At 43.3% G+C, this 26873-nt stretch overlaps 1 protein-coding gene across 1 annotated transcript in view; it reads left to right on the top strand.

The window, feature by feature from the left end:
* Nucleotides 1-23226, top strand: part of LOC124004218 (inositol-pentakisphosphate 2-kinase-like) — a 41466-nt gene extending 18240 nt beyond the window's left edge. Inside the window, exons 8-14 of the mRNA XM_046312981.1 lie at nucleotides 12633-12705; nucleotides 13347-13475; nucleotides 13654-13804; nucleotides 17883-18018; nucleotides 20054-20156; nucleotides 20746-20825; nucleotides 22567-23226. Coding sequence (XP_046168937.1) covers nucleotides 12633-12705; nucleotides 13347-13475; nucleotides 13654-13804; nucleotides 17883-18018; nucleotides 20054-20156; nucleotides 20746-20825; nucleotides 22567-22825 — 931 coding nt within the window. The 3' untranslated portion in view covers nucleotides 22826-23226. The remainder of the gene's footprint in view (nucleotides 1-12632; nucleotides 12706-13346; nucleotides 13476-13653; nucleotides 13805-17882; nucleotides 18019-20053; nucleotides 20157-20745; nucleotides 20826-22566) is intronic.
* The last annotated feature ends 3647 nt before the right edge of the window (nucleotides 23227-26873 follow it).

The following is a 26873-nucleotide window of genomic DNA, read 5'->3' as shown; positions in this document are numbered from 1 at the left end:
CTGAGGGGTTTAATAGACCAGGTCATATTCACTGAGGGGTTTAATAGACCAGGTCATATTCACTGAGGGGTTTAATAGACCAGGTCATATTCACTGAGGGGTTTAATAGACCAGGTCATATCCACTGAGGGGTTTAATAGACCAGGTCATATCCACTGAGGGGTTTAATAGACCAGGTCATATTCACTGAGGGGTTTAATAGACCAGGTCATATTCACTGAGGGGTTTAATAGACCAGGTCATATTCACTGAGGGGTTTAATAGACCAGGTCATATTCACTGAGGGTTTAATAGACCAGGTCATATTCACTGAGGGGTTTAATAGACCAGGTCATATCCACTGAGGGGTTTAATAGACCAGGTCATATCCACTGATTTAATAGACCAGGTCATATCCACTGAGGGGTTTAATAGACCAGGTCATATCCACTGAGGGGTTTAATAGACCAGGTCATATCCACTGAGGGTTTAATAGACCAGGTCATATCCACTGAGGGTTTAATAGACCAGGTCATATTCACTGAGGGGTTTAATAGACCAGGTCATATTCATCCACTGAGGGGACCAGGTTTAATAGACCAGGTCATATCCACTGAGGGGTTTAATAGACCAGGTCATATTCATATTCACTGAGGGGTTTAATAGACCAGGTCATATCCACTGAGGGTTTAATAGACCAGGTCATATCCACTGAGGGGTTTAATAGACCAGGTCATATCCACTGAGGGGTTTAATAGACCAGGTCATATCCACTGAGGGGTTTAATAGACCAGGTCATATCCACTGAGGGGTTTAATAGACCAGGTCATATCCACTGAGGGGTTTAATAGACCAGGTCATATTCATATCCACTGAGGGGTTTAATAGACCAGGTCATATTCACTGAGGGGTTTAATAGACCAGGTCATATCCACTGAGGGGTTTAATAGACCAGGTCATATTCACTGAGGGTTTAATAGACCAGGTCATATCCACTGAGGGGTTTAATAGACCAGGTCATATTCACTGAGGGGTTTAATAGACCAGGTCATATTCACTGAGGGGTTTAATAGACCAGGTCATATTCACTGAGGGGTTTAATAGACCAGGTCATATCCACTGAGGGGTTTAATAGACCAGGTCATATTCATATCCACTGAGGGGTTTAATAGACCAGGTCATATCCACTGAGGGTTTAATAGACCAGGTCATATCCACTCATATATCCACTGAGGGGTTTAATAGACCAGGTCATATCACTGAGGGGTTTAATAGACCAGGTCATATCCACTGAGGGGTTTAATAGACCAGGTTTCCAGGTCATATTCACTGAGGGGTTTAATAGACCAGGTCATATCCACTGAGGGTTTAATAGACCAGGTCATATCCACTGAGGGTTTAATAGACCAGGTCATATTCACTGAGGGGTTTAATAGACCAGGTCATATCCACTGAGGGGTTTAATAGACCAGGTCATATCCACTGAGGGTTTAATAGACCAGGTCATATTCACTGAGGGGTTTAATCCACTATCCACTGGGGTTTAATAGACCAGGTCATATCCACTGAGGGGTTTAATAGACCATATCCACTGGTCAGGTCATATCCACTGAGGGGTTTAATAGACCAGGTCATATCCACTGAGGGGTTTAATAGACCAGGTCATATTCATATCCACTGAGGGTTTAATAGACCAGGTCATATTCACTGAGGGGTTTAATAGACCAGGTCATATTCACTGAGGGTTTAATAGACCAGGTCATATCACTGAGGGGTTTAATAGACCAGGTCATATCCACTGAGGGTTTAATAGACCAGGTCATATTCACTGAGGGTTTAATAGACCAGGTCATATTCACTGAGGGGTTTAATAGACCAGGTCATATTCACTGAGGGGTTTAATAGACCAGGTCATATTCACTGAGGGTTTAATAGACCAGGTCATATTCACTGAGGGTTTAATAGACCAGGTCATATTCACTGAGGGGTTTAATAGACCAGGTCATATTCACTGAGGGTTTAATAGACCAGGTCATATCCACTGAGGGTTTAATAGACCATCATATCCACTGAGGGGTTTAATAGACCAGGTCATATCCACTGAGGGTTTAATAGACCAGGTCATATCCACTGAGGGGTTTAATAGACCAGGTCATATTCCCACTGAGGGGTTTAATAGACCAGGTCATATTCACTGAGGGGTTTAATAGACCAGGTCATATTCACTGAGGGGTTTAATAGACCAGGTCATATCCACTGAGGGTTTAATAGACCAGGTCATATTCATATCCACTGAGGGGTTTAATAGACCAGGTCATATTCCAGGTCATATTCACTGAGGGGTTTAATAGACCAGGTCATATTCACTGAGGGTTTAATAGACCAGGTCATATTCACTGAGGGGTTTAATAGACCAGGTCATATCCACTGAGGGGTTTAATAGACCAGGTCATATTCACTGACTGGGGTTTAATAGACCAGGTCATATTCACTATAGACCAGGTCATATTCACTGAGGGGTTTAATAGACCAGGTCATATTCACTGAGGGGTTTAATAGACCAGGTCATATTCACTGAGGGTTTAATAGACCAGGTCATATTCACTGAGGGGTTTAATAGACCAGGTCATATATCACTGAGGGTTTAATAGACCAGGTCATATCCACTGAGGGGTTTAATAGACCAGGTCATATCCACTGAGGGGTTTAATAGACCAGGTCATATCATATCCACTGAGGGTTTAATAGACCAGGTCATATTCACTGAGGGGTTTAATAGACCAGGTCATATTCCACTGAGGGGTTTAATAGACCAGGTCATATCCACTGAGGGTTTAATAGACCAGGTCATATTCACTGAGGGGTTTAATAGACCAGGTCATATCCACTGAGGGGTTTAATAGACCAGGTCATATCCACTGAGGGTTTAATAGACCAGGTCATATCCACTGAGGGGTTTAATAGACCAGGTCATATCCACTGAGGGGTTTAATAGACCAGGTCATATTCACTGAGGTCATATTCACTGAGGGGTTTAATAGACCAGGTCATATTCATATCCACTATCCACTGAGGGGTTTAATAGACCAGGTCATATTCACTGAGGGGTTTAATAGACCAGGTCATATTCACTGAGGGGACCAGGTCATATTCACTGAGGGGTTTAATAGACCAGGTCATATTCACTGAGGGGTTTAATAGACCAGGTCATATTCACTGAGGGGTTTAATAGACCAGGTCATATTCACTGAGGGTTTATAGACCAGGTCATATTCACTGAGGGGTTTACTGAGGGGTTTAATAGACCAGGTCATATTCACTGAGGGTTTAATAGACCAGGTCATATTCACTGAGGGTTTAATAGACCAGGTCATATTCACTGAGGGGTTTAATAGACCAGGTCATATCCACTGAGGGTTTAATAGACCAGGTCATATCCACTGAGGGTTTAATAGACCAGGTCATATTCATATCCACTGAGGGGTTTAATAGACCAGGTCATATTCACTGAGGGGTTAATAGACCAGGTCATATTCACTGAGGGGTTTAATAGACCAGGTCATATTCACTGAGGGGTTTAATAGACCAGGTCATATCCACTGAGGGGTTTTCTGAGGGGTTTAATAGACCAGGTCATATTCACTGAGGGGTTTAATAGACCAGGTCATATCCACTGAGGGGTTTAATAGACCAGGAGGGGTTTAATAGACCAGGTCATATTCACTGAGGGGTTTAATAGACCAGGTCATATTCACTGACCAGGTCATATTCACTGAGGGGTTTAATAGACCAGGTCATATCCACTGAGGGGTTTAATAGACCAGGTCATATCCACTGAGGGGTTTAATAGACCATCATATCACTGAGGGGTTTAATAGACCAGGTCATATCCACTGAGGGGTTTAATAGACCAGGTCATATCCACTGAGGGGTTTAATAGACCAGGTCATATCCACTGAGGGGTTTAATAGACCAGGTCATATCCACTGAGGGGTTTAATAGACCAGGTCATATCCACTGAGGGGTTTAATAGACCAGGTCATATCCACTGAGGGGTTTAATAGACCAGGTCATATTCATATCCACTGAGTGGTTTAATAGACCAGGTCATATCCACTGAGGGGTTTAATAGACCAGGTCATATTCATATCCACTGAGTGGTTTAATAGACCAGGTCATATTCATATCCACTGAGGGTTTAATAGACCAGGTCATATCCACTGAGGGGTTTAATAGACCAGGTCATATCCACTGAGGGGTTTAATAGACCAGGTCATATTCCACTGAGGGGTTTAATAGACCAGGTCATATCCACTGAGGGGTTTAATAGACCAGGTCATATTCACTGAGGGGTTTAATAGACCAGGTCATATTCACTGAGGGGTTTAATAGACCAGGTCATATCCACTGAGGGGTTTAATAGACCAGGTCATATATCACTGAGGGGTTTAATAGACCAGGTCATATTCCACTGAGGGGTTTAATAGACCAGGTCATATTCACTGAGGGTTTAATAGACCAGGTCATATCACTGATTTAATAGACCAGGTCATATCCACTGAGGGGTTTAATAGACCAGGTCATATCCACTGAGGGGTTTAATAGACCAGGTCATATTCATATCCACTGAGGGGTTTAATAGACCAGGTCATATTCACTGAGGGGTTTAATAGACCAGGTCATATCCACTGAGGGGTTTAATAGACCAGGTCATATCCACTGAGGGGTTTAATAGACCAGGTCATATTCACTGAGGGGTTTAATAGACCAGGTCATATTCACTGAGGGGTTTAATAGACCAGGTCATATTCACTGAGGGGTTTAATAGACCAGGTCATATCCACTGAGGGGTTTAATAGACCAGGCCATATTCACTGAGGGGTTTAATAGACCAGGTCATATTCACTGAGGGGACCAGGTCATTAATAGACCAGGTCATATTCACTGAGGGTTTAATAGACCAGGTCATATTCACTGAGTGGTTTAATAGACCAGGTCATATTCACTGAGGGGTTTAATAGACCAGGCCATATTCACTGAGGGGTTTAATAGACCAGGTCATATTCACTGAGGGTTTAATAGACCAGGTCATATCCACTGAGGGGTTTAATAGACCAGGTCATATTCACTGAGGGTTTAATAGACCAGGTCATATCCACTGAGGGGTTTAATAGACCAGGTCATATCCACTGAGGGGTTTAATAGACACTGAGGGGTTTAATAGACCAGGTCATATTCACTGAGTGGTTTAATAGACCAGGTCATATCCACTGAGGGGTTTAATAGACCAGGTCATATCCACTGAGGGTTTAATAGACCAGGTCATATTCATATCCACTGAGTGGTTTAATAGACCAGGTCATATTCACTGAGTGGTTTAATAGACCAGGTCATATCCACTGAGGGTTTAATAGACCAGGTCATATCCACTGAGGGGTTTAATAGACCAGGTCATATTCATATCCACTGAGTGGTTTAATAGACCAGGTCATATTCACTGAGGGGTTTAATAGACCAGGTCATATCCACTGAGGGGTTTAATAGACCAGGTCATATTCACTGAGGGGTTTAATAGACCAGGTCATATCCACTGAGGGGTTTAATAGACCAGGTCATATTCACTGAGGGGTTTAATAGACCAGGTCATATTCACTGAGGGGTTTACTGACCAGGTCATATCCACTGTTTAATAGACCAGGTCATATTCCACTGAGGGGTTTAATAGGGTCATATCCACTGAGGGTTTAATAGACCAGGTCATATCCACTGAGGGGTTTAATAGACCAGGTCATATTCACTGAGGGGTTTAATAGACCAGGTCATATTCATATCCACTGAGGGGTTTAATAGACCAGGTCATATTCACTGAGGGGTTTAATAGACCAGGTCATATTCACTGAGGGGTTTAATAGACCAGGTCATATTCATATCCACTGAGGGGTTTAATAGACCAGGTCATATTCACTGAGGGTTTAATAGACCAGGTCATATTCACCAGGTCATATCCACTGAGGGGTTTAATAGACCAGGTCATATCCACTGAATAGACCAGGTCATATCCACTGGGGGTTTAATAGACCAGGTCATATTATCACTGAGGGTTTAATAGACCAGGTCATATTCACTGAGGGGTTTATATAGACCACTGAGGGGTTTAATAGACCAGGTCATATTCACTGAGTGGTTTAATAGACCAGGTCATATCCACTGAGGGGTTTAATAGACCAGGCCATATTCACTGAGGGGTTTAATAGACCAGGTCATATCCACTGAGGGTTTAATAGACCAGGTCATATTCACTGAGGGTTTAATAGACCAGGTCATATCCACTGAGGGGTTTAATAGACCAGGTCATATTCATATCCACTGAGGGTTTAATAGACCAGGTCATATCCACTGAGGGGTTTAATAGACCAGGTCATATTCACTGAGGGGTTTAATAGACCAGGTCATATTCACTGAGGGGTTTAATAGACCAGGTCATATTCACTGATTTAATAGACCAGGTCATATTCACTGAGGGTTTAATAGACCAGGTCATATCCACTGAGGGTTTAATAGACCAGGTCATATCCACTGAGGGGTTTAATAGACCAGGTCATATTCACTGAGGGGTTTAATAGACCAGGTCATATCCACTGAGGGGTTTAATAGACCAGGTCATATCCACTGAGGGTTTAATAGACCAGGTCATATTCATATCCACTGAGGGGTTTAATAGACCAGGTCATATCATATCCACTGAGGGGTTTAATAGACCAGGTCATATCCACTGAGGGTTTAATAGACCAGGTCATATCCACTGAGGGTTTAATAGACCAGGTCATATCCACTGAGGGGTTTAATAGACCAGGTCATATCCACTGAGGGTTTAATAGACCAGGTCATATTCACTGAGGGGTTTAATAGACCAGGTCATATTCACTGAGGGGTTTAATAGACCAGGTCATATCCACTGAGGGGTTTAATAGACCAGGTCATATTCATATCCACTGAGGGGTTTAATAGACCAGGTCATATCCACTGAGGGGTTTAATAGACCAGGTCATATTCACTGAGGGGTTTAATAGACCAGGTCATATCCACTGAGGGTTTAATAGACCAGGTCATATCCACTGAGGGGTTTAATAGACCAGGTCATATCCACTGAGGGTTTAATAGACCAGGTCATATTCATATCCACTGAGTGGTTTAATAGACCAGGTCATATTCACTGAGGGGTTTAATAGACCAGGTCATATCCACTGAGGGGTTTAATAGACCAGGTCATATCCACTGAGGGGTTTAATAGACCAGGTCATATTCACTGAGGGGTTTAATAGACCAGGTCATATTCACTGAGGGTTTAATAGACCAGGTCATATCCACTGAGGGTTTAATAGACCAGGTCATATTCATATAGACCAGGCCATATTCACTGAGGGGTTTAATAGACCAGGTCATATTCACTGAGGGTTTAATAGACCAGGTCATATTCACTGAGGGGTTTAATAGACCAGGTCATATCCACTGAGGGGTTTAATAGACCAGGTCATATCCACTGAGGGGTTTAATAGACCAGGTCATATCCACTGAGGGGAGTTTAATAGACCAGGTCATATTCACTGAGGGGTTTAATAGACCAGGTCATATCCACTGAGGGGTTTAATAGACCAGGTCATATTCACTGAGGGGTTTAATAGACCAGGTCATATCCACTGAGGGGTTTAATAGACCAGGTCATATCCACTGAGGGGTTTAATAGACAGGTATCCACTGAGGGGTTTAATAGACCAGGTCATATCCACTGAGGGGTTTAATAGACCAGGTCATATCCACTGAGGGGTTTAATAGACCAGGTCATATCCACTGAGGGGTTTAATAGACCAGGTCATATCCACTGAGGGGTTTAATAGACCAGGTCATATCCACTGAGGGGTTTAATAGACCAGGTCATATTCACTGAGGGGTTTAATAGACCAGGTCATATTCACTGAGGGGTTTAATAGACCAGGTCATATCCACTGAGGGGTTTAATAGACCAGGTCATATCCACTGAGGGGTTTAATAGACCAGGTCATATTCACTGAGGGGTTTAATAGACCAGGTCATATCCACTGAGGGGTTTAATAGACCAGGTCATATCCACTGAGGGGTTTAATAGACCAGGTCATATCCACTGAGGGGTTTAATAGACCAGGTCATATCCACTGAGGGGGTTTAATAGACCAGGTCATATCCACTGAGGGGTTTAATAGACCAGGTCATATCCACTGAGGGGTTTAATAGACCAGGTCATATCCACTGAGTGGTTTAATAGACCAGGTCATATCCACTGAGGGGTTTAATAGACCAGGTCATATTCATATCCACTGAGGGGTTTAATAGACCAGGTCATATTCATATTCACTGAGGGGTTTAATAGACCAGGTCATATTCACTGAGTCATATCATATTCACTGAGGGGTTTAATAGACCAGGTCATATCCACTGAGGGGTTTAATAGACCAGGTCATATCCACTGAGGGTTTAATAGACCAGGTCATATTCACTGAGGGTTTAATAGACCAGGTCATATCCACTGAGGGGTTTAATAGACCAGGTCATATCCACTGAGGGGTTTAATAGACCAGGTCATATCCACTGAGGGGTTTAATAGACCAGGTCATATCCACTGAGGGGTTTAATAGACCAGGTCATATCCACTGAGGGTTTAATAGACCAGGTCATATCCACTGAGGGGTTTAATAGACCAGGTCAGGGTTTAATAGACCAGGTCATATCCACTGAGGGGTTTAATAGACCAGGTCATATTCACTGAGGGGTTTAATAGACCAGGTCATATTCATATCCACTGAGGGGTTTAATAGACCAGGTCATATTCACTGAGGGGTTTAATAGACCAGGTCATATTCATATCCACTGAGGGGTTTAATAGACCAGGTCATATCCACTGAGGGGTTTAATAGACCAGGTCATATTCACTGAGGGGTTTAATAGACCAGGTCATATTCACTGAGGGGTTTAATAGACCAGGTCATATTCATATCCACTGAGGGTTTAATAGACCAGGTCATATTCACTGAGGGTTTAATAGACCAGGTCATATTCACTGAGGGGTTTAATAGACCAGGTCATATCCACTGAGGGGTTTAATAGACCAGGTCATATCCACTGAGGGGTTTAATAGACCAGGTCATATTCATATCCACTGAGGGGTTTAATAGACCAGGTCATATCCACTGAGGGGTTTAATAGACCAGGTCATATCCACTGAGGGGTTTAATAGACCAGGTCATATCCACTGAGGGGTTTAATATCATATCCACTGAGGGGTTTAATAGACCAGGTCATATCCACTGAGGGGTTTAATAGACCAGGTCATATTCACTGAGGGGTTTAATAGACCAGGTCATATTCACTGAGGGGTTTAATAGACCAGGTCATATCCACTGAGGGGTTTAATAGACCAGGTCCAGGTCATATTCATATCCACTGAGGGGTTTAATAGACCAGGTCATATCCACTGAGGGGTTTAATAGACCAGGTCATATTCACTGAGGGGTTTAATAGACCAGGTCATATCCACTGAGGGTTTAATAGACCAGGTCATATCCACTGAGGGGTTTAATAGACCAGGTCATATCCACTGAGGGTTTAATAGACCAGGTCATATTCACTATCCAGGTCATATTCTGAGGGGTTTAATAGACCAGGTCATATCCACTGAGGGGTTTAATAGACCAGGTCATATTCATATCCACTGAGGGGTTTAATAGACCAGGTCATATCCACTGAGGGGTTTAATAGACCAGGTCATATTCACTGAGGGGTTTAATAGACCAGGTCATATCCACTGAGGGGTTTAATAGACCAGGTCATATCCACTGAGGGGTTTAATAGACCAGGTCATATCCACTGAGGGGTTTAATAGACCAGGTCATATTCATATCCACTGAGTGGTTTAATAGACCAGGTCATATCCACTGAGGGGTTTAATAGACCAGGTCATATCCACTGAGGGGTTTAATAGACCAGGTCATATTCACTGAGGGGTTTAATAGACCAGGTCATATTCACTGAGGGGTTTAATAGACCAGGTCATATTCACTGAGGGGTTTAATAGACCAGGTCATATTCACTGAGGGGTTTAATAGACCAGGTCATATCCACTGAGGGGTTTAATAGACCAGGTCATATCCACTGATTTACTGACCAGGGTTTCCACTGAATAATAGACCAGGTCATATCCACTGAGGGGTTTAATAGACCAGGTCATATTCACTGAGGGTTTAATAGACCAGGTCATATCCACTGAGGGGTTTAATAGACCAGGTCATATCCACTGAGGGGTTTAATAGACCAGGTCATATCCACTGAGGGGTTTAATAGACCAGGTCATATCCACTGAGGGGTTTAATAGACCAGGTCATATCCACTGAGGGGTTTAATAGACCAGGTCATATCCACTGAGGGGTTTAATAGACCAGGTCATATTCACTGAGGGGTTTAATAGACCAGGTCATATTCACTGAGGGGTTTAATAGACCAGGTCATATCCACTGAGGGGTTTAATAGACCAGGTCATATTCACTGAGGGGTTTAATAGACCAGGTCATATTCACTGAGGGGTTTAATAGACCAGGTCATATTCACTGAGGGTTTAATAGACCAGGTCATATTCACTGAGGGGGTTTAATAGACCAGGTCATATCCACTGAGGGGTTTAATAGACCAGGTCATATCCACTGAGGGGTTTAATAGACCAGGTCATATCCACTGAGGGGTTTAATAGACCAGGTCATATCCACTGAGGGGTTTAATAGACCAGGTCATATCCACTGAGGGGTTTAATAGACCAGGTCATATCCACTGAGGGGTTTAATAGACCAGGTCATATCCACTGAGGGGTTTAATAGACCAGGTCATATTCACTGAGGGGTTTAATAGACCAGGTCATATTCACTGAGGGATTTAATAGACCAGGTCAGAATTCATATCCACTGAGGGGTTTAATAGACCAGGTCATATTCACTGAGGGGTTTAATAGACCAGGTCATATTCACTGAGGGGTTTAATAGACCAGGTCATATCCACTGAGGGGTTTAATAGACCAGGTCATATCCACTGAGGGGTTTAATAGACCAGGTCATATCCACTGAGGGGTTTAATAGACCAGGTCATATCCACTGAGGGGTTTAATAGACCAGGTCATATCCACTGAGGGTTTAATAGACCAGGTCATATCCACTGAGGGGTTTAATAGACCAGGTCATATTCCACGGAGGGGTTTAATAGACCAGGTCATATCACTGAGGGGTTTAATAGACCAGGTCATATCCACTGAGGGGTTTAATAGACCAGGTCATATTCATATCCACTGAGGGGTTTAATAGACCAGGTCATATTCACTGAGGGGTTTAATAGACCAGGTCATATTCACTGAGGGGTTTAATAGACCAGGTCATATTCACTGAGGGGTTTAATAGACCAGGTCATATCCACTGAGGGGTTTAATAGACCAGGTCATATCCACTGAGGGTTTAATAGACCAGGTCATATCCACTGAGGGTTTAATAGACCAGGTCATATCCACTGAGGGGTTTAATAGACCAGGTCATATCACTGAGGGTTTAATAGACCAGGTCATATCCACTGAGGGGTTTAATAGACCAGGTCATATCCACTGAGGGGTTTAATAGACCAGGTCATATTCATATTCACTGAGGGGTTTAATAGACCAGGTCATATCCACTGAGGGGTTTAATAGACCAGGTCATATCCACTGAGGGGTTTAATAGACCAGGTCATATCCACTGAGGGGTTTAATAGACCAGGTCATATCCACTGAGGGGTTTAATAGACCAGGTCATATCCACTGAGTGGTTTAATAGACCAGGTCATATTCACTGAGGGTTTAATAGACCAGGTCATATTCACTGAGGGGTTTAATAGACCAGGTCATATTCACTGAGGGGTTTAATAGACCAGGTCATATTCACTGAGGGGTTTAATAGACCAGGTCATATCCACTGAGGGGTTTAATAGACCAGGTCATATTCACTGAGGGGTTTAATAGACCAGGTCATATTCACTGAGGGGTTTAATAGACCAGGTCATATCCACTGAGGGGTTTAATAGACCAGGTCATATTCACTGAGGGGTTTAATAGACCAGGTCATATTCACTGAGGGGTTTAATAGACCAGGTCATATCCACTGAGGGGTTTAATAGACCAGGTCATATTCACTGAGGGGTTTAATAGACCAGGTCATATCCACTGAGGGGTTTGATACAACAGTCAGACAGATCCTGGAGTGTCCTCCAATACCTTTCAGCTATTGGCCCAGATCATCCAAACTATATTTTCTGATATATTTTTCACCGCTTTGCTGAGACTGTTGGCTCTGTCTACATTGTTCTCTTGCTTTGTGTAAATATAACAGTTCGATTATGTAAAGAAATAATTATGGTTTTGTACATGTCCAATCGGACAAACTGTATTCTATATTCTGGTTGTCTGACCTTTTTGCTTTTTTGACTTGCCTCGTTTATGTAGACCGATATCAATCCCTGTTCAGAGTAGAGCCTGGTGCTCTTCAGTACATCCAGTTGGTGTTTGATTCCACAGCAATAAAGAAACATGAATACTCACCCTGAATCTCTCTGCCCAGGAACAAACAGAGAATGTCCCTCGCCATCAAGAACTTGATAGAAGAACCACAGAATAACTTCAACATTTTCAAGGTATGTCAGAGCCTTCACCAGGTCTGCTGTTATCCGAATGCCAACAAGCATTTCGCTACACTCGCAATATTATCTGCTAACCGTGACCAGTAAAATGTGATTTATCCTGTGCCCCGGTCTTGGTAACCAAGATCTAGTTTCATTTCTGTTATATAGGATAGACCCTTCAGACCAGGGGGGGGGGGCAGTGATTGGCTTGTAGTGAGGGTGGAGAAATCGACTGTTGCATATCGGGATATTATTGTTGACGATATATCACACTATTATTTTTCTCTAATATTTTTGCCATAGTTGGTTGTACCTGCACCAAAACTCCAGTATTTTTCCATCATAGCTTGTTCTCTGTCTTTTTTAATTAGTGAGCCAACATGTTTTCAGCACTTATTTTATTTCCATTTCCATGACTGATCAAAATGTGTTTTCTCATGGCTCTCGCTTATCACTCTGCAGCAGACATATGGTGAGCAATATGTTTGGAAAATCGAATCCACAAAATCCCAATACATATAGAATCTGCATCTTAAGTATTGTGATATCGTTTGGTCCCTGGCATTTCCCAGACCTTTTGGCTTGACGAATCAGTTACAGCGCCCTTTTCATTATTTTATTTTTTTACATCTTTCCTTACTCTGTCTATCCAGGGTGGAGAGTGTATCTACAGCTGTAATGATGATGCCGACGTGTTGCAGGACCTGGATGAATTGGCTCAGCATCTACGACCATACTTCCTCCCTAGTGGCAGCCTTCTCAACAGGCAGCAGTCTAGTAAAGTTGGTATCCAAACGAGACATCCGCATATTAGTGTTTCACTTTCCTTTTTAATGTTGGTTGTTGTGGGTTTCTGGTTATCCTGTATATTTATATTTCCTCTGTCAACACACAATACAGGATATTTGAGTAATAGGTCTAATATGTCCTCTTAACCTGTAACTTTTGTTTCTGCCCCAGGTGGTTCTGCATGAGTTGATTCAGGTGATCGTGAGCGCCCTGTTGAGCTCCTGGGACTGTCCTCGGTCAGGGCAGCTCAGGAAGACACACCTGTCTGAGGGCAGAGTGACGTGTGAGGCCAGCCTGCTGCACCGGGACCTGCTACGCAACGGTGAGACTTGACAGGGAGACTTGGCTCTAGGCTGCTCTGGGGCACAGGACCTGCTACGCAATGGTGAGACTTGACAGGGAGACTTGGCTCTAGGCTGCTCTGGGGCACAGGACCTGCTACGCAATGGTGAGACTTGGCTCTGGGCTGCTCTGGGGCACAGGACCTGCTTCACTGCAGTGTTTCTAATGACGTCACAGATGTGTTTCGTCTGTTATGCCTTCATCAGGGCGTGAATGGGGGATGTCAACAAATGGGCCGCTTTAACTCTTAAGTGGCTCAAATCCCGTTGATCAATTTGACAACATCCGGGAAATGGCAGAGCACCAAATTCAAAAAGAAATATAACAAATATTTGACTTTCATACATTCACAAGTGCAAACCACACCCCCACACCAAACCACACCCCCACACCAAACCACACCCCCACACCAAACCAGACACCAAATTGAAGCTGAACTTCTTGTTAATCCATCCACAGTGTCAGATTTCAAAAAGGCTTTACGGTGAAAGCAAACCATGCTGTTATCTGAGGACAGCACCCCATCATACAAACACATGACAATCATATTTCAACCTGCCAGGCGCGACACAACTCAGAAATAAAGATATATTTCATGCCTTACCTTTGGAGTGCCAACAGAAGAGCTTCAATATGTCCCATAAACATCACAAACCGTCCTTTTGTTCAATAAATTCCGTCATTTTATCTCCAAAATGTCAATTTATTTGGGGCATTTGATTTTAAAAAATAAAAAAAACACTGGTTCCAACTCGCGCAACATGACTACAAAATATCTAATAAATTACCTGTAATCTTGCGCCAAACATTTCAAACAACTTTCCTAATACAACTTTAGGTATTGTTTTTTAACGTAAATAATCGATCAAATTTAAGACGGGATAAACTGTGTTCGGAGGAAAACAATGAAAGCGCGTTCCAGGTTGTGCTCATCAAAACATTAGAGAGCCCTACGCAGGAACCTGGTTCTGGACAGCCATACTTCTTCATTTCTCTAAAGAAAAACATCAACCAATTTCTGAAGACTGTTGACATCTAGTGGAAGCTATAGGAACTGCAAGCATATTTCTTTTAAAACGGGCTTACCATAGAAACCAATGGAAAACAGATAGACCTAAAAAAAAAAATCCATGGATGGCTTGTGCTCTGGGTGTCGCCTGCCAAATCAGTTCTGTTATACTGGGGCGGCAGCGTAGCCTAGTGGTTAGAGTGTAGAGGCGGCAGGGTAGCCTAGTGGTTAGAGTGTAGAGGCGGCAGGGTAGCCTAGTGGTTAGAGTGTAGAGGCGGCAGGGTAGCCTAGTGGTTAGAGTGTAGAGGCGGCAGGGTAGCCTAGTGGTTAGAGTGTAGAGGCGGCAGGGTAGCCTAGCGGTTAGAGTGTAGAGGCGGCAGGGTAGCCTAGTGGTTAGAGTGTAGAGGCGGCAGGGTAGCCTAGTGGTTAGAGTGTAGAGGCGGCAGGGTAGCCTAGTGGTTAGAGTGTAGAGGCGGCAGGGTAGCCTAGTGGTTAGAGTGTAGAGGCGGCAGGGTAGCCTAGTGGTTAGAGTGTAGAGGCGGCAGGGTAGCCTAGTGGTTAGAGTGTAGAGGCGGCAGGGTAGCCTAGTGGTTAGAGTGTAGAGGCGGCAGGGTAGCCTAGTGGTTAGAGTGTAGAGGCGGCAGGGTAGCCTAGTGGTTAGAGTGTAGAGGCGGCAGGGTAGCCTAGTGGTTAGAGTGTAGAGGCGGCAGGGTAGCCTAGTGGTTAGAGTGTAGAGGCGGCAGGGTAGCCTAGTGGTTAGAGTGTAGAGGCGGCAGGGTAGCCTAGTGGTTAGAGTGTAGAGGCGGCAGGGTAGCCTAGTGGTTAGAGTGTAGAGGCGGCAGGGTAGCCTAGTGGTTAGAGTGTAGAGGCGGCAGGGTAGCCTAGTGGTTAGAGTGTAGAGGCGGCAGGGTAGCCTAGTGGTTAGAGTGTAGAGGCGGCAGGGTAGCCTAGTGGTTAGAGTGTAGAGGCGGCAGGGTAGCCTAGTGGTTAGAGTGTAGAGGCGGCAGGGTAGCCTAGTGGTTAGAGTGTAGAGGCGGCAGGGTAGCCTAGTGGTTAGAGTGTAGAGGCGGCAGGGTAGCCTAGTGGTTAGAGTGTAGAGGCGGCAGGGTAGCCTAGTGGTTAGAGTGTAGAGGCGGCAGGGTAGCCTAGTGGTTAGAGTGTAGAGGCGGCAGGGTAGCCTAGTGGTTAGAGTGTAGAGGCGGCAGGGTAGCCTAGTGGTTAGAGTGTAGAGGCGGCAGGGTAGCCTAGTGGTTAGAGTGTAGAGGCGGCAGGGTAGCCTAGTGGTTAGAGTGTAGAGGCGGCAGGGTAGCCTAGTGGTTAGAGTGTAGAGGCGGCAGGGTAGCCTAGTGGTTAGAGTGTAGAGGCGGCAGGGTAGCCTAGTGGTTAGAGTGTAGAGGCGGCAGGGTAGCCTAGTGGTTAGAGTGTAGAGGCGGCAGGGTAGCCTAGTGGTTAGAGTGTAGAGGCGGCAGGGTAGCCTAGTGGTTAGAGTGTAGAGGCGGCAGGGTAGCCTAGTGGTTAGAGTGTAGAGGCGGCAGGGTAGCCTAGTGGTTAGAGTGTAGAGGCGGCAGGGTAGCCTAGTGGTTAGAGTGTAGAGGCGGCAGGGTAGCCTAGTGGTTAGAGTGTAGAGGCGGCAGGGTAGCCTAGTGGTTAGAGTGTAGAGGCGGCAGGGTAGCCTAGTGGTTAGAGTGTAGAGGCGGCAGGGTAGCCTAGTGGTTAGAGTGTAGAGGCGGCAGGGTAGCCTAGTGGTTAGAGTGTAGAGGCGGCAGGGTAGCCTAGTGGTTAGAGTGTAGAGGCGGCAGGGTAGCCTAGTGGTTAGAGTGTAGAGGCGGCAGGGTAGCCTAGTGGTTAGAGTGTAGAGGCGGCAGGGTAGCCTAGTGGTTAGAGTGTAGAGGCGGCAGGGTAGCCTAGTGGTTAGAGTGTAGAGGCGGCAGGGTAGCCTAGTGGTTAGAGTGTAGAGGCGGCAGGGTAGCCTAGTGGTTAGAGTGTAGAGGCGGCAGGGTAGCCTAGTGGTTAGAGTGTAGAGGCGGCAGGGTAGCCTAGTGGTTAGAGTGTAGAGGCGGCAGGGTAGCCTAGTGGTTAGAGTGTAGAGGCGGCAGGGTAGCCTAGTGGTTAGAGTGTAGAGGCGGCAGGGTAGCCTAGTGGTTAGAGTGTAGAGGCGGCAGGGTAGCCTAGTGGTTAGAGTGTAGAGGCGGCAGGGTAGCCTAGTGGTTAGAGCGTTGGACTAGTAACCGGAAGGTTGCAAGTTCAAACCCGGCTGACAAGGTACAAATATGTCGTTCTGCCCCTGAACAGGCAGTTAACCCACTGTTCCCAGGCCGTCATTGAAAATAAGAATTTGTTCTTAACTGATCTTGCCTAGTTAAATAAAGGTAAAATAAAAAATAAAATAAATAAATACTCAGACATCAATCAAACAGTTTTAGAAACTTTAGAGTGTTTTCTATCCAAGTCTACCAATTATATGCATATCCTAGCTTCTGGGCCTGAGTAGTAGGCTGTTTACTCTGGGCACACTTTTCATCCGGATGTGAAAATAGAGCCCCTAAGCCTAGAGTTATATGTGTGATCCAGTGGGCACACGATCACCAACATTGGACAAATGAGCAGTGGAAAAACATTGTCTGGTCCAACGAATCCCGGTTCCTGTTACGTCATTCTGATTGCAGAGTCAGGATTCGGCGTAAATGGCATCCGTCCATGACCCCGTCCTGCCTGGTGTCAACGGTACAGGCTGGTGGTGTAATGGCGCGGGGAATGTTTTCCTGGCACATTAGGTCCCTTGTTACCAATTGAGCAATGTTTCCATGCGCAGAAGAATTCAGGCTGTTGTTGAATTAGTTAGATTACTTGTTGGTTATCACTGCATTGTCGGAACTAGAAGCACAAGCATTTCGCTACACTCGCATTAACATCTGCTAACCATGTGTATGTGACAAATAAAAATTTGATTTGATTTGAAGCATAAAGGTGTCTGACTCAGTACTAGATAATAATAAATTAACTGGTCACTGAGTATCGTTTTTGAGTCTAATCCATTTTTATTTTTCAGGTAACCACTGCCTACCCAAAGATTGTGTCTTGGACAAAATCCTGGGGACTCAGATGTTGGATAATTTAGACATTGAGGGTTTGAGCCCCCTTCTTAAACGAGTGGAACAGCATCTACAAATGTTCCCCAAAGAGAGGTGAGAGCCTGAACCAGATGAATGACCACTGTTCCATCATGGACCGGCGGCCATATTGAGTTTACCATAACTATAGTGTTGGATGGTGTTTGTACTGGAATCATGATCTGATTGGTGTTTCTGGTCGTCTATACTGGAATCATGATCTGATTGGTGCTACTGGTGGTCATACTGGACAATCTGATTGGTGCAGGTGGTCTATGGAAAAACATTGATCTGATTGGTACTACTGGTGGTCTAACTGGAATCATGATCCTGGTTCCTGTTACGTCATTCTGATTGATTGGTGCTACTGGTCGTCTATACTGGAATCATGATCTGATTGGTGGTTCTGGTCGTCTAACGGCATCTGATTGGTGCTACTGGTGGTCTATGGAATCATGATCTGATTGGTGGTGGTCTATACTGGAATCAGGATCTGATTGGTGTGCTACTGGTGGTCTACTGGAATCATGATCTGATTGGTGGTCGTCTATACTGGAATCATGATCTGATTGGTGCTACTGGTCGTCTATACTGGAATCATGATCTGATTGGTGCTACTTGGTCTATACTGGAATCATGAGCTGATTGTTTCTATGTCGTCTATACTGGAATCATGCTGTTGTGGTTCTTAGTTAGAATTGATCTGATTGGTGCTCACTGGTTGTCTAACTGGAATCATGATCTGATTGGTGCTACTGGTGGTTAACATCATGATCTGATTGGGTGGTTCTGGTGACAAACTGGAATCATGATCTGATTGGTGAAGCTGGTCGTCTATACTGGAATCATGATCTATTGATAATAATGGTGTGATTAACTGGTCACTGATTGGTGGTTCTAGTCGTCTTACTGGAATCATGATCTGATTGGTTTTTTTTCATACTGGAATCATGATCTGATTGGTGCTACTGGTGGTCTATACTGGAATCATGATCTGATTGGTGCTACTGGTGGTCTATACTGGAATCATGATGATTGGGTTTCTAGTCGTCTTACTGGAATCATGATCTGATTGGTGCTACTGGTGGAATCATGCATCTGATTGGTGCTACTGGTGGTCTATACTGGAATCATGATCTGATTGGTGCTACTGGTGGTCTATACTGGAATCATGATCTGATTGGTGGTTCTAGTGGATACTGGAATCATGATCTGATTGGTGTACCATGGTCTATACTGGAATCATGATCTGATTGGTGCTACTGGTGGTCTATACTGGAATCATGATCTGATTGGTGGTTCTGGTGGTCTATACTGGAATCATGATCTGATTGGTGCTACTGGTGGTCTATACTGGAATCATGATCTGATTGGTGCTACTGGTGGTCTATACTGGAATCATGATCTGATTGGTGCTACTGGTGGTCTATACTGGAATCATGATCTGATTGGTGGTTCTGGTCGTATTCACTGAGGGGTTTAATATTAAACCCCTCAGTGGATATGACCTGGAATCATGATCTGATTGGTGCTACTGGTGGTCTATACTGGAATCATGATCTGATTGGTGTTTCTGGTAGTCTATACTGGAATCATGATCTGATTGGTGCTACTGGTGGTCTATACTGGAATCATGATCTGATTGGTGGTTCTAGTGGTCTATACTGGAATCATGATCTGATTGGTGGTTCTAGTCGTCTATACTGGAATCATGATCTGATTGGTGCTACTGGTGGTCTATACTGGAATCATGATCTGATTGGTGCTACTGGTGGTCTATACTGGAATCATGATCTGATTGGGTGGTTCTGGTGGTCTATACTGGAATCATGATCTGATTGGTGCTACTGGTGGTCTATACTGGAATCATGATCTGATTGGGTGGTTCTAGTCGTCTATACTGGAATCATGATCTGATTGGTGCTACTGGTGGTCTATACTGGAATCATGATCTGATTGGTGGTTCTGGTGGTCTATACTGGAATCATGACTTCAAGTCTCTTAATGGCTGTGACTGACATGTCCAACATTCATTTAAATGATCAAAAGCTGATTTCAAATATCACAGAGTGGCCCTTTTACAGACGGTGACTGACCCTCTCTCCTCCAGATGCAGGCTTCAGATGGACGGGCCGTACAATGCCAGCTTCCTGGAGAAGGTCCAGAACTGTCCCGTTGAAGACGACGGTTCCCTGGAATACGCTGTCGGGAAGGTGAGAATCTCTTGATGTGACGTAACGATGAAAACCGACAGTATTGAAACAAACAGGTTCTTTACAGAAGACTGTTTAAATATCAGTCGAATTGATGAGGGCCCTTTTGGGATTAGTGTTTTCCATTTAGATGCAATTATATTTTAATACATTTTTCCTATGAAATGTTAATGTGTACAATATGATACATGCAGTTTAATGTAATATCATGTTGTATATTTTATTTATTTTTTATTTTACCTTTATTTAACCAGGCAAGTCAGTTAAGAACAAATTCTTATTTTCAATGACGGCCTATGAACAGTGGGTTAACTGCCTGTTCAGGGGCAGAACGACATATTTGTACCTTGTCAGCTCGGGGGTTTGAACTTGCAACCTTCCAACCATATGATACATGCAGTTTAATGTAATATCATGTTGTATCTGATACATGCAGTTTAATGTAATATCATGTTGTATCTGATACACGCAGTTTAATGTAATATCATGTTGTATCTGATACACGCAGTTTAATGTCATATCATGTTGTATATCATACATGCAGTTTAAATGTAATATCATGTTGTATAATATGGCTGCTTCCCATCAGGTCCACCAGTACAGAGTTGCCATGACAGCCAAGGACTGCTCCATCATGGTCGCCATAGCAACCTGTGGGGAAGACGACGGGTGAGAGCACTCTTACTGCTGGGCTGGAACAACACCCTGCACGCACACCCAGACACTTTTTATATATGTGGCAAAAGGTCGAAGTTCAAGGGGGCGGAATACTTTCCGAAAGTATATATATATATATATATATATATACAGTGCCTTTCGAAAGTATTCGGCCCCCTTGAACTTCGACCTTTTGCCACATTTCAGGCTTCAAACATAAAGATATAAAACTGTATTTTTTTGTGAAGAATTAACAAGTGGGACACAATCATGAAGTGGAACAACATTTATTGGATATTTCAAACTTTTTTAACAAATCAAAAACTGAAAAATTGGGCGTGCAAAATTATTCAGCCCCCTTAAGTTAATGCTTTGTAGCGCCACCTTTTGCTGCGATTACAGCTGTAAGTCGCTTGGGGTATGTCTCTATCAGTTTTGCACATCGAGTGACTGACATTTTTTCCCATTCCCCCTTGCAAAACAGCTCGAGCTCAGTGAGGTTGGATGGAGAGCATTTGTGAACAGCAGTTTTCAGTTCTTTCCACAGATTCTCGATTGGATTCAGGTCTGGACTTTGACTTGGCCATTCTAACACCTGGATATGTTTATTTTTGAACCATTCCATTGTAGATTTTGCTTTATGTTTTGGATCATTGTCTTGTTGGAAGACAAATCTCCGTCCCAGTCTCAGGTCTTTTGCAGACTCCATCAGGTTTTCTTCCAGAAGGGTCCTGTATTTGGCTCCATCAATCTTCCCATCAATTTTAACCATCTTCCCTGTCCTTGCTGAAGAAAAGCAGGCCCAAACCATGATGCTGCCACCACCATGTTTGACAGTGGGGATGGTGTGTTCAGGGTGATAAGCTGTGTTGCTTTTACGCCAAACATAACGTTTTGCATTGTTGCCAAAAAGTTCCATTTTGGTTTCATCTGACCAGAGCACCTTCTTCCACATGTTTGATGTGTCTCCCAGGTGGCTTGTGGCAAACTTTAAACAACACTTTTTCTGGATATCTTTAAGAAATGGCTTTCTTCTTGCCACTCTTCCATAAAGGCCAGATTTGTGCAATATACGACTGATTGTTGTCCTATGGACAGAGTCTCCCACCTCAGCTGTAGATCTCTGCAGTTCATCCAGAGTGATCATGGGCCTCTTGGCTGCATCTCTGATCAGTCTTCTCCTTGTATGAGCTGAAAGTTTAGAGGGACGGCCAGGTCTTGGTAGATTTGCAGTGGTCTGATACTCCTTCCATTTCAATATTATCGCTTGCACAGTGCTCCTTGGGATGTTTAAAGCTTGGGAAATATTTTTGTATCCAAATCCGGCTTTAAACTTCTTCACAACAGTATATCGGACCTGCCTGGTGTGTTCCTTGTTCTTCATGATGCTCTCTGCGCTTTTAACGGACCTCTGAGACTATCACAGTGCAGGTGCATTTATACGGAGACTTGATTACACACAGGTGGATTGTATTTATCATCATTAGTCATTTAGGTCAACATTGGATCATTCAGAGATCCTCACTGAACTTCTGGAGAGAGTTGCTGCACTGAAAGTAAAGGGGCTGAATAATTTTGCACGCCCAATTTTTCCGTTTTTGATTTGTTAAAAAAGTTTGAAATATCCAATAAATGTCGTTCCACTTCATGATTGTGTCCCACTTGTTGTTGATTCTTCACAAAAAAATACAGTTCAAGGGGGCCGAATACCTTATATATAATATATATATAATTGTCCAACCATGCTTTGTAGGTTGGACGAGAGCCTGGAGATCCAGACTACGAAGCCTCGTTTCACATGCTCCGTGTCCATCCTAGACCTGGACCCTAAACCCTACGAGAGCATCTCTCACCAGAGCAGACTGGACTCCAAGATAGTCAACCACTACCTGAGGAGGACACAGCCCAACAACCAGGAACTAGACAACCTGGAGGAACTGGCCAATCAGAGCCTGTTCCTGGGCCGGGACAGAGACGGAGAGGATTGTACTCTGGTGTTCCATCCTGTATAGCAACTCCCTCCGCTGCCTGGCCTTGTGCTGTCTGGCTGTTACCCCCTCCCCTGTACCCGGACCCTAACCCCCACCTCGTACCCCCAGACCAACCGCTGCTGTGGAACTGAAATAATGATTTGAATGAACTGAGAAACTTATCCTTATTTTGGATTTGTGTTTTCTCTTTAAAAACTAAACATAGTATGGCATATGTTTTTGTTTTTCTAGACCTGGTAAAAAATGATTTTATGACTACCGCTAGCTGCAACAGAATACCATCCCGATACCATGTTTGTCTCTGCTGCCAGTATGAAGGAGGTCAGAGGTCGTTTCACAAGTCAACTAATTAAATGATTTTATGACTACCGCTAGCTGCAACAGAAAACCATCCCGATACCATGTTTGTCTCTGCTGCCAGTATGAAGGAGGTCAGGAACAGTTGGTATGCTAGCTGTTCCTGTTAATCTGACGACTAAAGTCAATAGACTGTTAGTTTACATGTCCTCTTGCAATTAAATGTAGATAGTTTAATTATTTTGAATGGTCTACCAAATCTAATAATTTTAAAATGTTGATTTTACTTCTGCTTGCTATTTATTATTTACGTGATGATACAAGACGTGACTTTTCAATGTTTTTGCTAACATATGATGGGTGTCCCTTTTTGTCGCTGGTTTGCCTGGGTCATGGGTTTGCCCGGGTCATGGGTTTGCCTGGGTCATGGGTTTGCCTGGGTCATGGGTTTGCCTGGGGTTTGCCTGGGCGGGGGTCCCTGGGTCATGGGTTTGCCCGGGTGGGGGGTCCCTGGGTCATGGGTTTGCCCGGGTGGGGGGTCCCTGGGTCATGGGTTTGCCTGGGTGGGGGGTCCCTTGCCCCGGGTGGGGGGTCCCTGGGTCATGGGTTTGCCTGGGCGGGGGTCCCTGGGTCATGGGTTTGCCTGGGCGGGGGTCCCTGGGTCATGGGCTTGCCTGGGCGGGGGTCTCTGGGTCATGGGTTTGCCTGGGCGGGGGTCTCTGGATCATGGGTTTGCCTGGATGGGGGGGATCATGGGTTTGCCTGGATGGGGGGGGGTCTCTGTGTTTGCGTGGGCTGTAACAGCAGAACTGTCTTCAATGGCCCACTATTCACTACAGGACACTAGTGGCCAAGGCCCCCTATTAACCACAGGACACTAGTGGCCAAGGCCCCCTATTAACCACAGGACACTAGTGGCCAGGGCCCCCTATTAACCACAGGACACTAGTGGCCAGGGCCCCCTATTAACCACAGGACACTAGTGGCCAAGGCCCCCTTATTAACCACAGGACACTAGTGGCCAAGGCCCCCTATTAACCACAGGACACTAGTGGCCAAGGCCCCCTTATTAACCACAGGACACTAGTGGCCAAGGCCCCCTATTAACCACAGGACACTAGTGGCCAAGGCCCCCTATTAACCACAGGACACTAGTGGCCAGGGCCCCCTATTAACCACAGGACACTAGTGGCCAAGGCCCCCTATTAACCACAGGACACTAGTGGCCAGGGCCCCCTATTAACCACAGGACACTAGTGGCCAGGGCCCCCTATTAACCACAGGACACTAGTGGCCAGGGCCCCCTATTAACCACAGGACACTAGTGGCCAGGGCCCCCTATTAACCACAGGACACTAGTGGCCAGGGCCCCCTATTAACCACAGGACACTAGTGGCCAGGGCCCCCTATTAACCACAGGACACTAGTGGCCAGGGCCCCCTATTAACCACAGGACACTAGTGGCCAGGGCCCGTAGAGCACTAGACGGACCGTTTCAGGACAGATCCAGGAACAGGCGGATGGAGAAGCAAACCACTGATCTGATTAGTAACTTTGTCAGAATGACTGGATTCACCAACATGTGGCTCTGAAATGGAACCCTATTCCCTATATAGTGCTCTGCTTTTTGACGCTGTAGTGCCTTATCTAGGGAATAGGGTGCCATTTTTGATGCGCGCTTCGAAACATAAGATATAACAGTTGCGTGTGTGTACAGTATAAATACAAAGAAAGAGAACTATTTTAAAATAGATAGGACATTGCTGTTTAGCATTTTCTATTTAAGTTATATATTTTTTTAGATATCGTACTAATGCTATATTGACATGCATATATAGATGTGTACATGTGGCATTAACAGATATTTCGGTAACACTCTACCCCCAGCGTCATAGCATGTTATGACACTGTCATAACTGTTGTCACAACACTCAAATGTATATTTACAAATGTGACATTTTGTTAGTTTATGGCTGGTTATGACACCTGCCAGAAGTGTCCAAACCAACATTTATTAAAATGTGTTTTCCCTGCCAAGAAGTTTCCTCTCGTTTCAACGTTTGTTTCTTAAGTCCTTTGTTGTAATGAAGTCTTTAGTCATTTATTGTTATGTTAAATACCTTGTAGAAAATATACTGTATAACACTATTATGAAGTATTATGTCTCTTTATAACACTATCATGAAGTATTATGTCTATAACACTATCATGAAGTATTATGTCTCTTTATAACACTATCATGAAGTATTATGTCTATAACACTATCATGAAGTATTATGTCTATAACACTATCATGAAGTATTATGTCTATAACACTATCATGAAGTATTATGTCTATAACACTATCATGAAGTATTATGTCTATAACACTATCATGAAGTATTATGTCTCTTTATGACACTCATGAAGTATTATGTCTCTTTATAACACTATCATGAAGTATTATGTCTCTTTATAACACTATCATGAAGCATTATGTCTATAACACTATCATGAAGTATTATGTCTATAACACTATCATGAAGTATTATGTCTATAACACTATCATGAAGTATTATGTCTATAACACTATCATGAAGTATTATGTCTATTACACTATCATGAAGTATTATGTCTCTTTATAACACTATCATGAAGTATTATGTCTCTTTATAACACTATCATGAAGTATTATGTCTATAACACTATCATGAAGTATTATGTCTCTTTATAACACTATCATGAAGTATTATGTCTCTTTATAACACTATCATGAAGTATTATGTCTCTTTATGACACTATCATGAAGAATTATGTCTCTTTATAACACTATCATGAAGAATTATGTCTCTTTATGACACTATCATGAAGAATTATGTCTCTTTATGACACTCATGAAGTATTATGTCTCTTTATAACACTATCATGAAGTATTATGTCTCTTTATAACACTATCATGAAGTATCATGTCTATTACACTATCATGAAGTATTATGTCTCTTTATGACACTCATGAAGTATTATGTCTCTTTATAACACTATCATGAAGTATTATGTCTCTTTATAACACTATCATGAAGTATCATGTCTATTACACTATCATGAAGTATTATGTCTCTTTATAACACTATCATGAAGTATTATGTCTCTTTATAACACTATCATGAAGTATTATGTCTATAACACTATCATGAAGTATTATGTCTCTTTATAACACTATCATGAAGTATTATGTCTCTTTATAACACTATCATGAAGTATTATGTCTCTTTATGACACTATCATGAAGAATTATGTCTCTTTATAACACTATCATGAAGAATTATGTCTCTTTATGACACTATCATGAAGAATTATGTCTCTTTATAACACTATCATGAAGTATTATGTCTCTTTATGACACTATCATGAAGAATTATGTCTCTTTATAACACTATCATGAAGTATTATGTCTCTTTATAACACTATCATGAAGTATTATGTCTCTTTATAACACTATCATGAAGTATTATGTCTATAACACTATCATGAAGTATTATGTCTATAACACTATCATGAAGTATTATGTCTATAACACTATCATGAAGTATTATGTCTAACACTATCATGAAGTATTATGTCTATAACACTATCATGAAGTATTATGTCTATAACACTATCATGAAGTATTATGTCTATAACACTATCATGAAGTATTATGTCTATAACACTATCATGAAGTATTATGTCTATAACACTATCATGAAGTATTATGTCTCTTTATAACACTATCATGAAGTATTATGTCTATAAC

Source organism: Oncorhynchus gorbuscha, linkage group LG18, assembly GCF_021184085.1.
Source record: "Oncorhynchus gorbuscha isolate QuinsamMale2020 ecotype Even-year linkage group LG18, OgorEven_v1.0, whole genome shotgun sequence".
Classification (NCBI taxonomy): Eukaryota; Metazoa; Chordata; class Actinopteri; order Salmoniformes; family Salmonidae; genus Oncorhynchus; species Oncorhynchus gorbuscha.
Note: the sequence above shows the minus strand (reverse complement) of the source record. Positions and strands in the feature narration are given on the sequence as shown.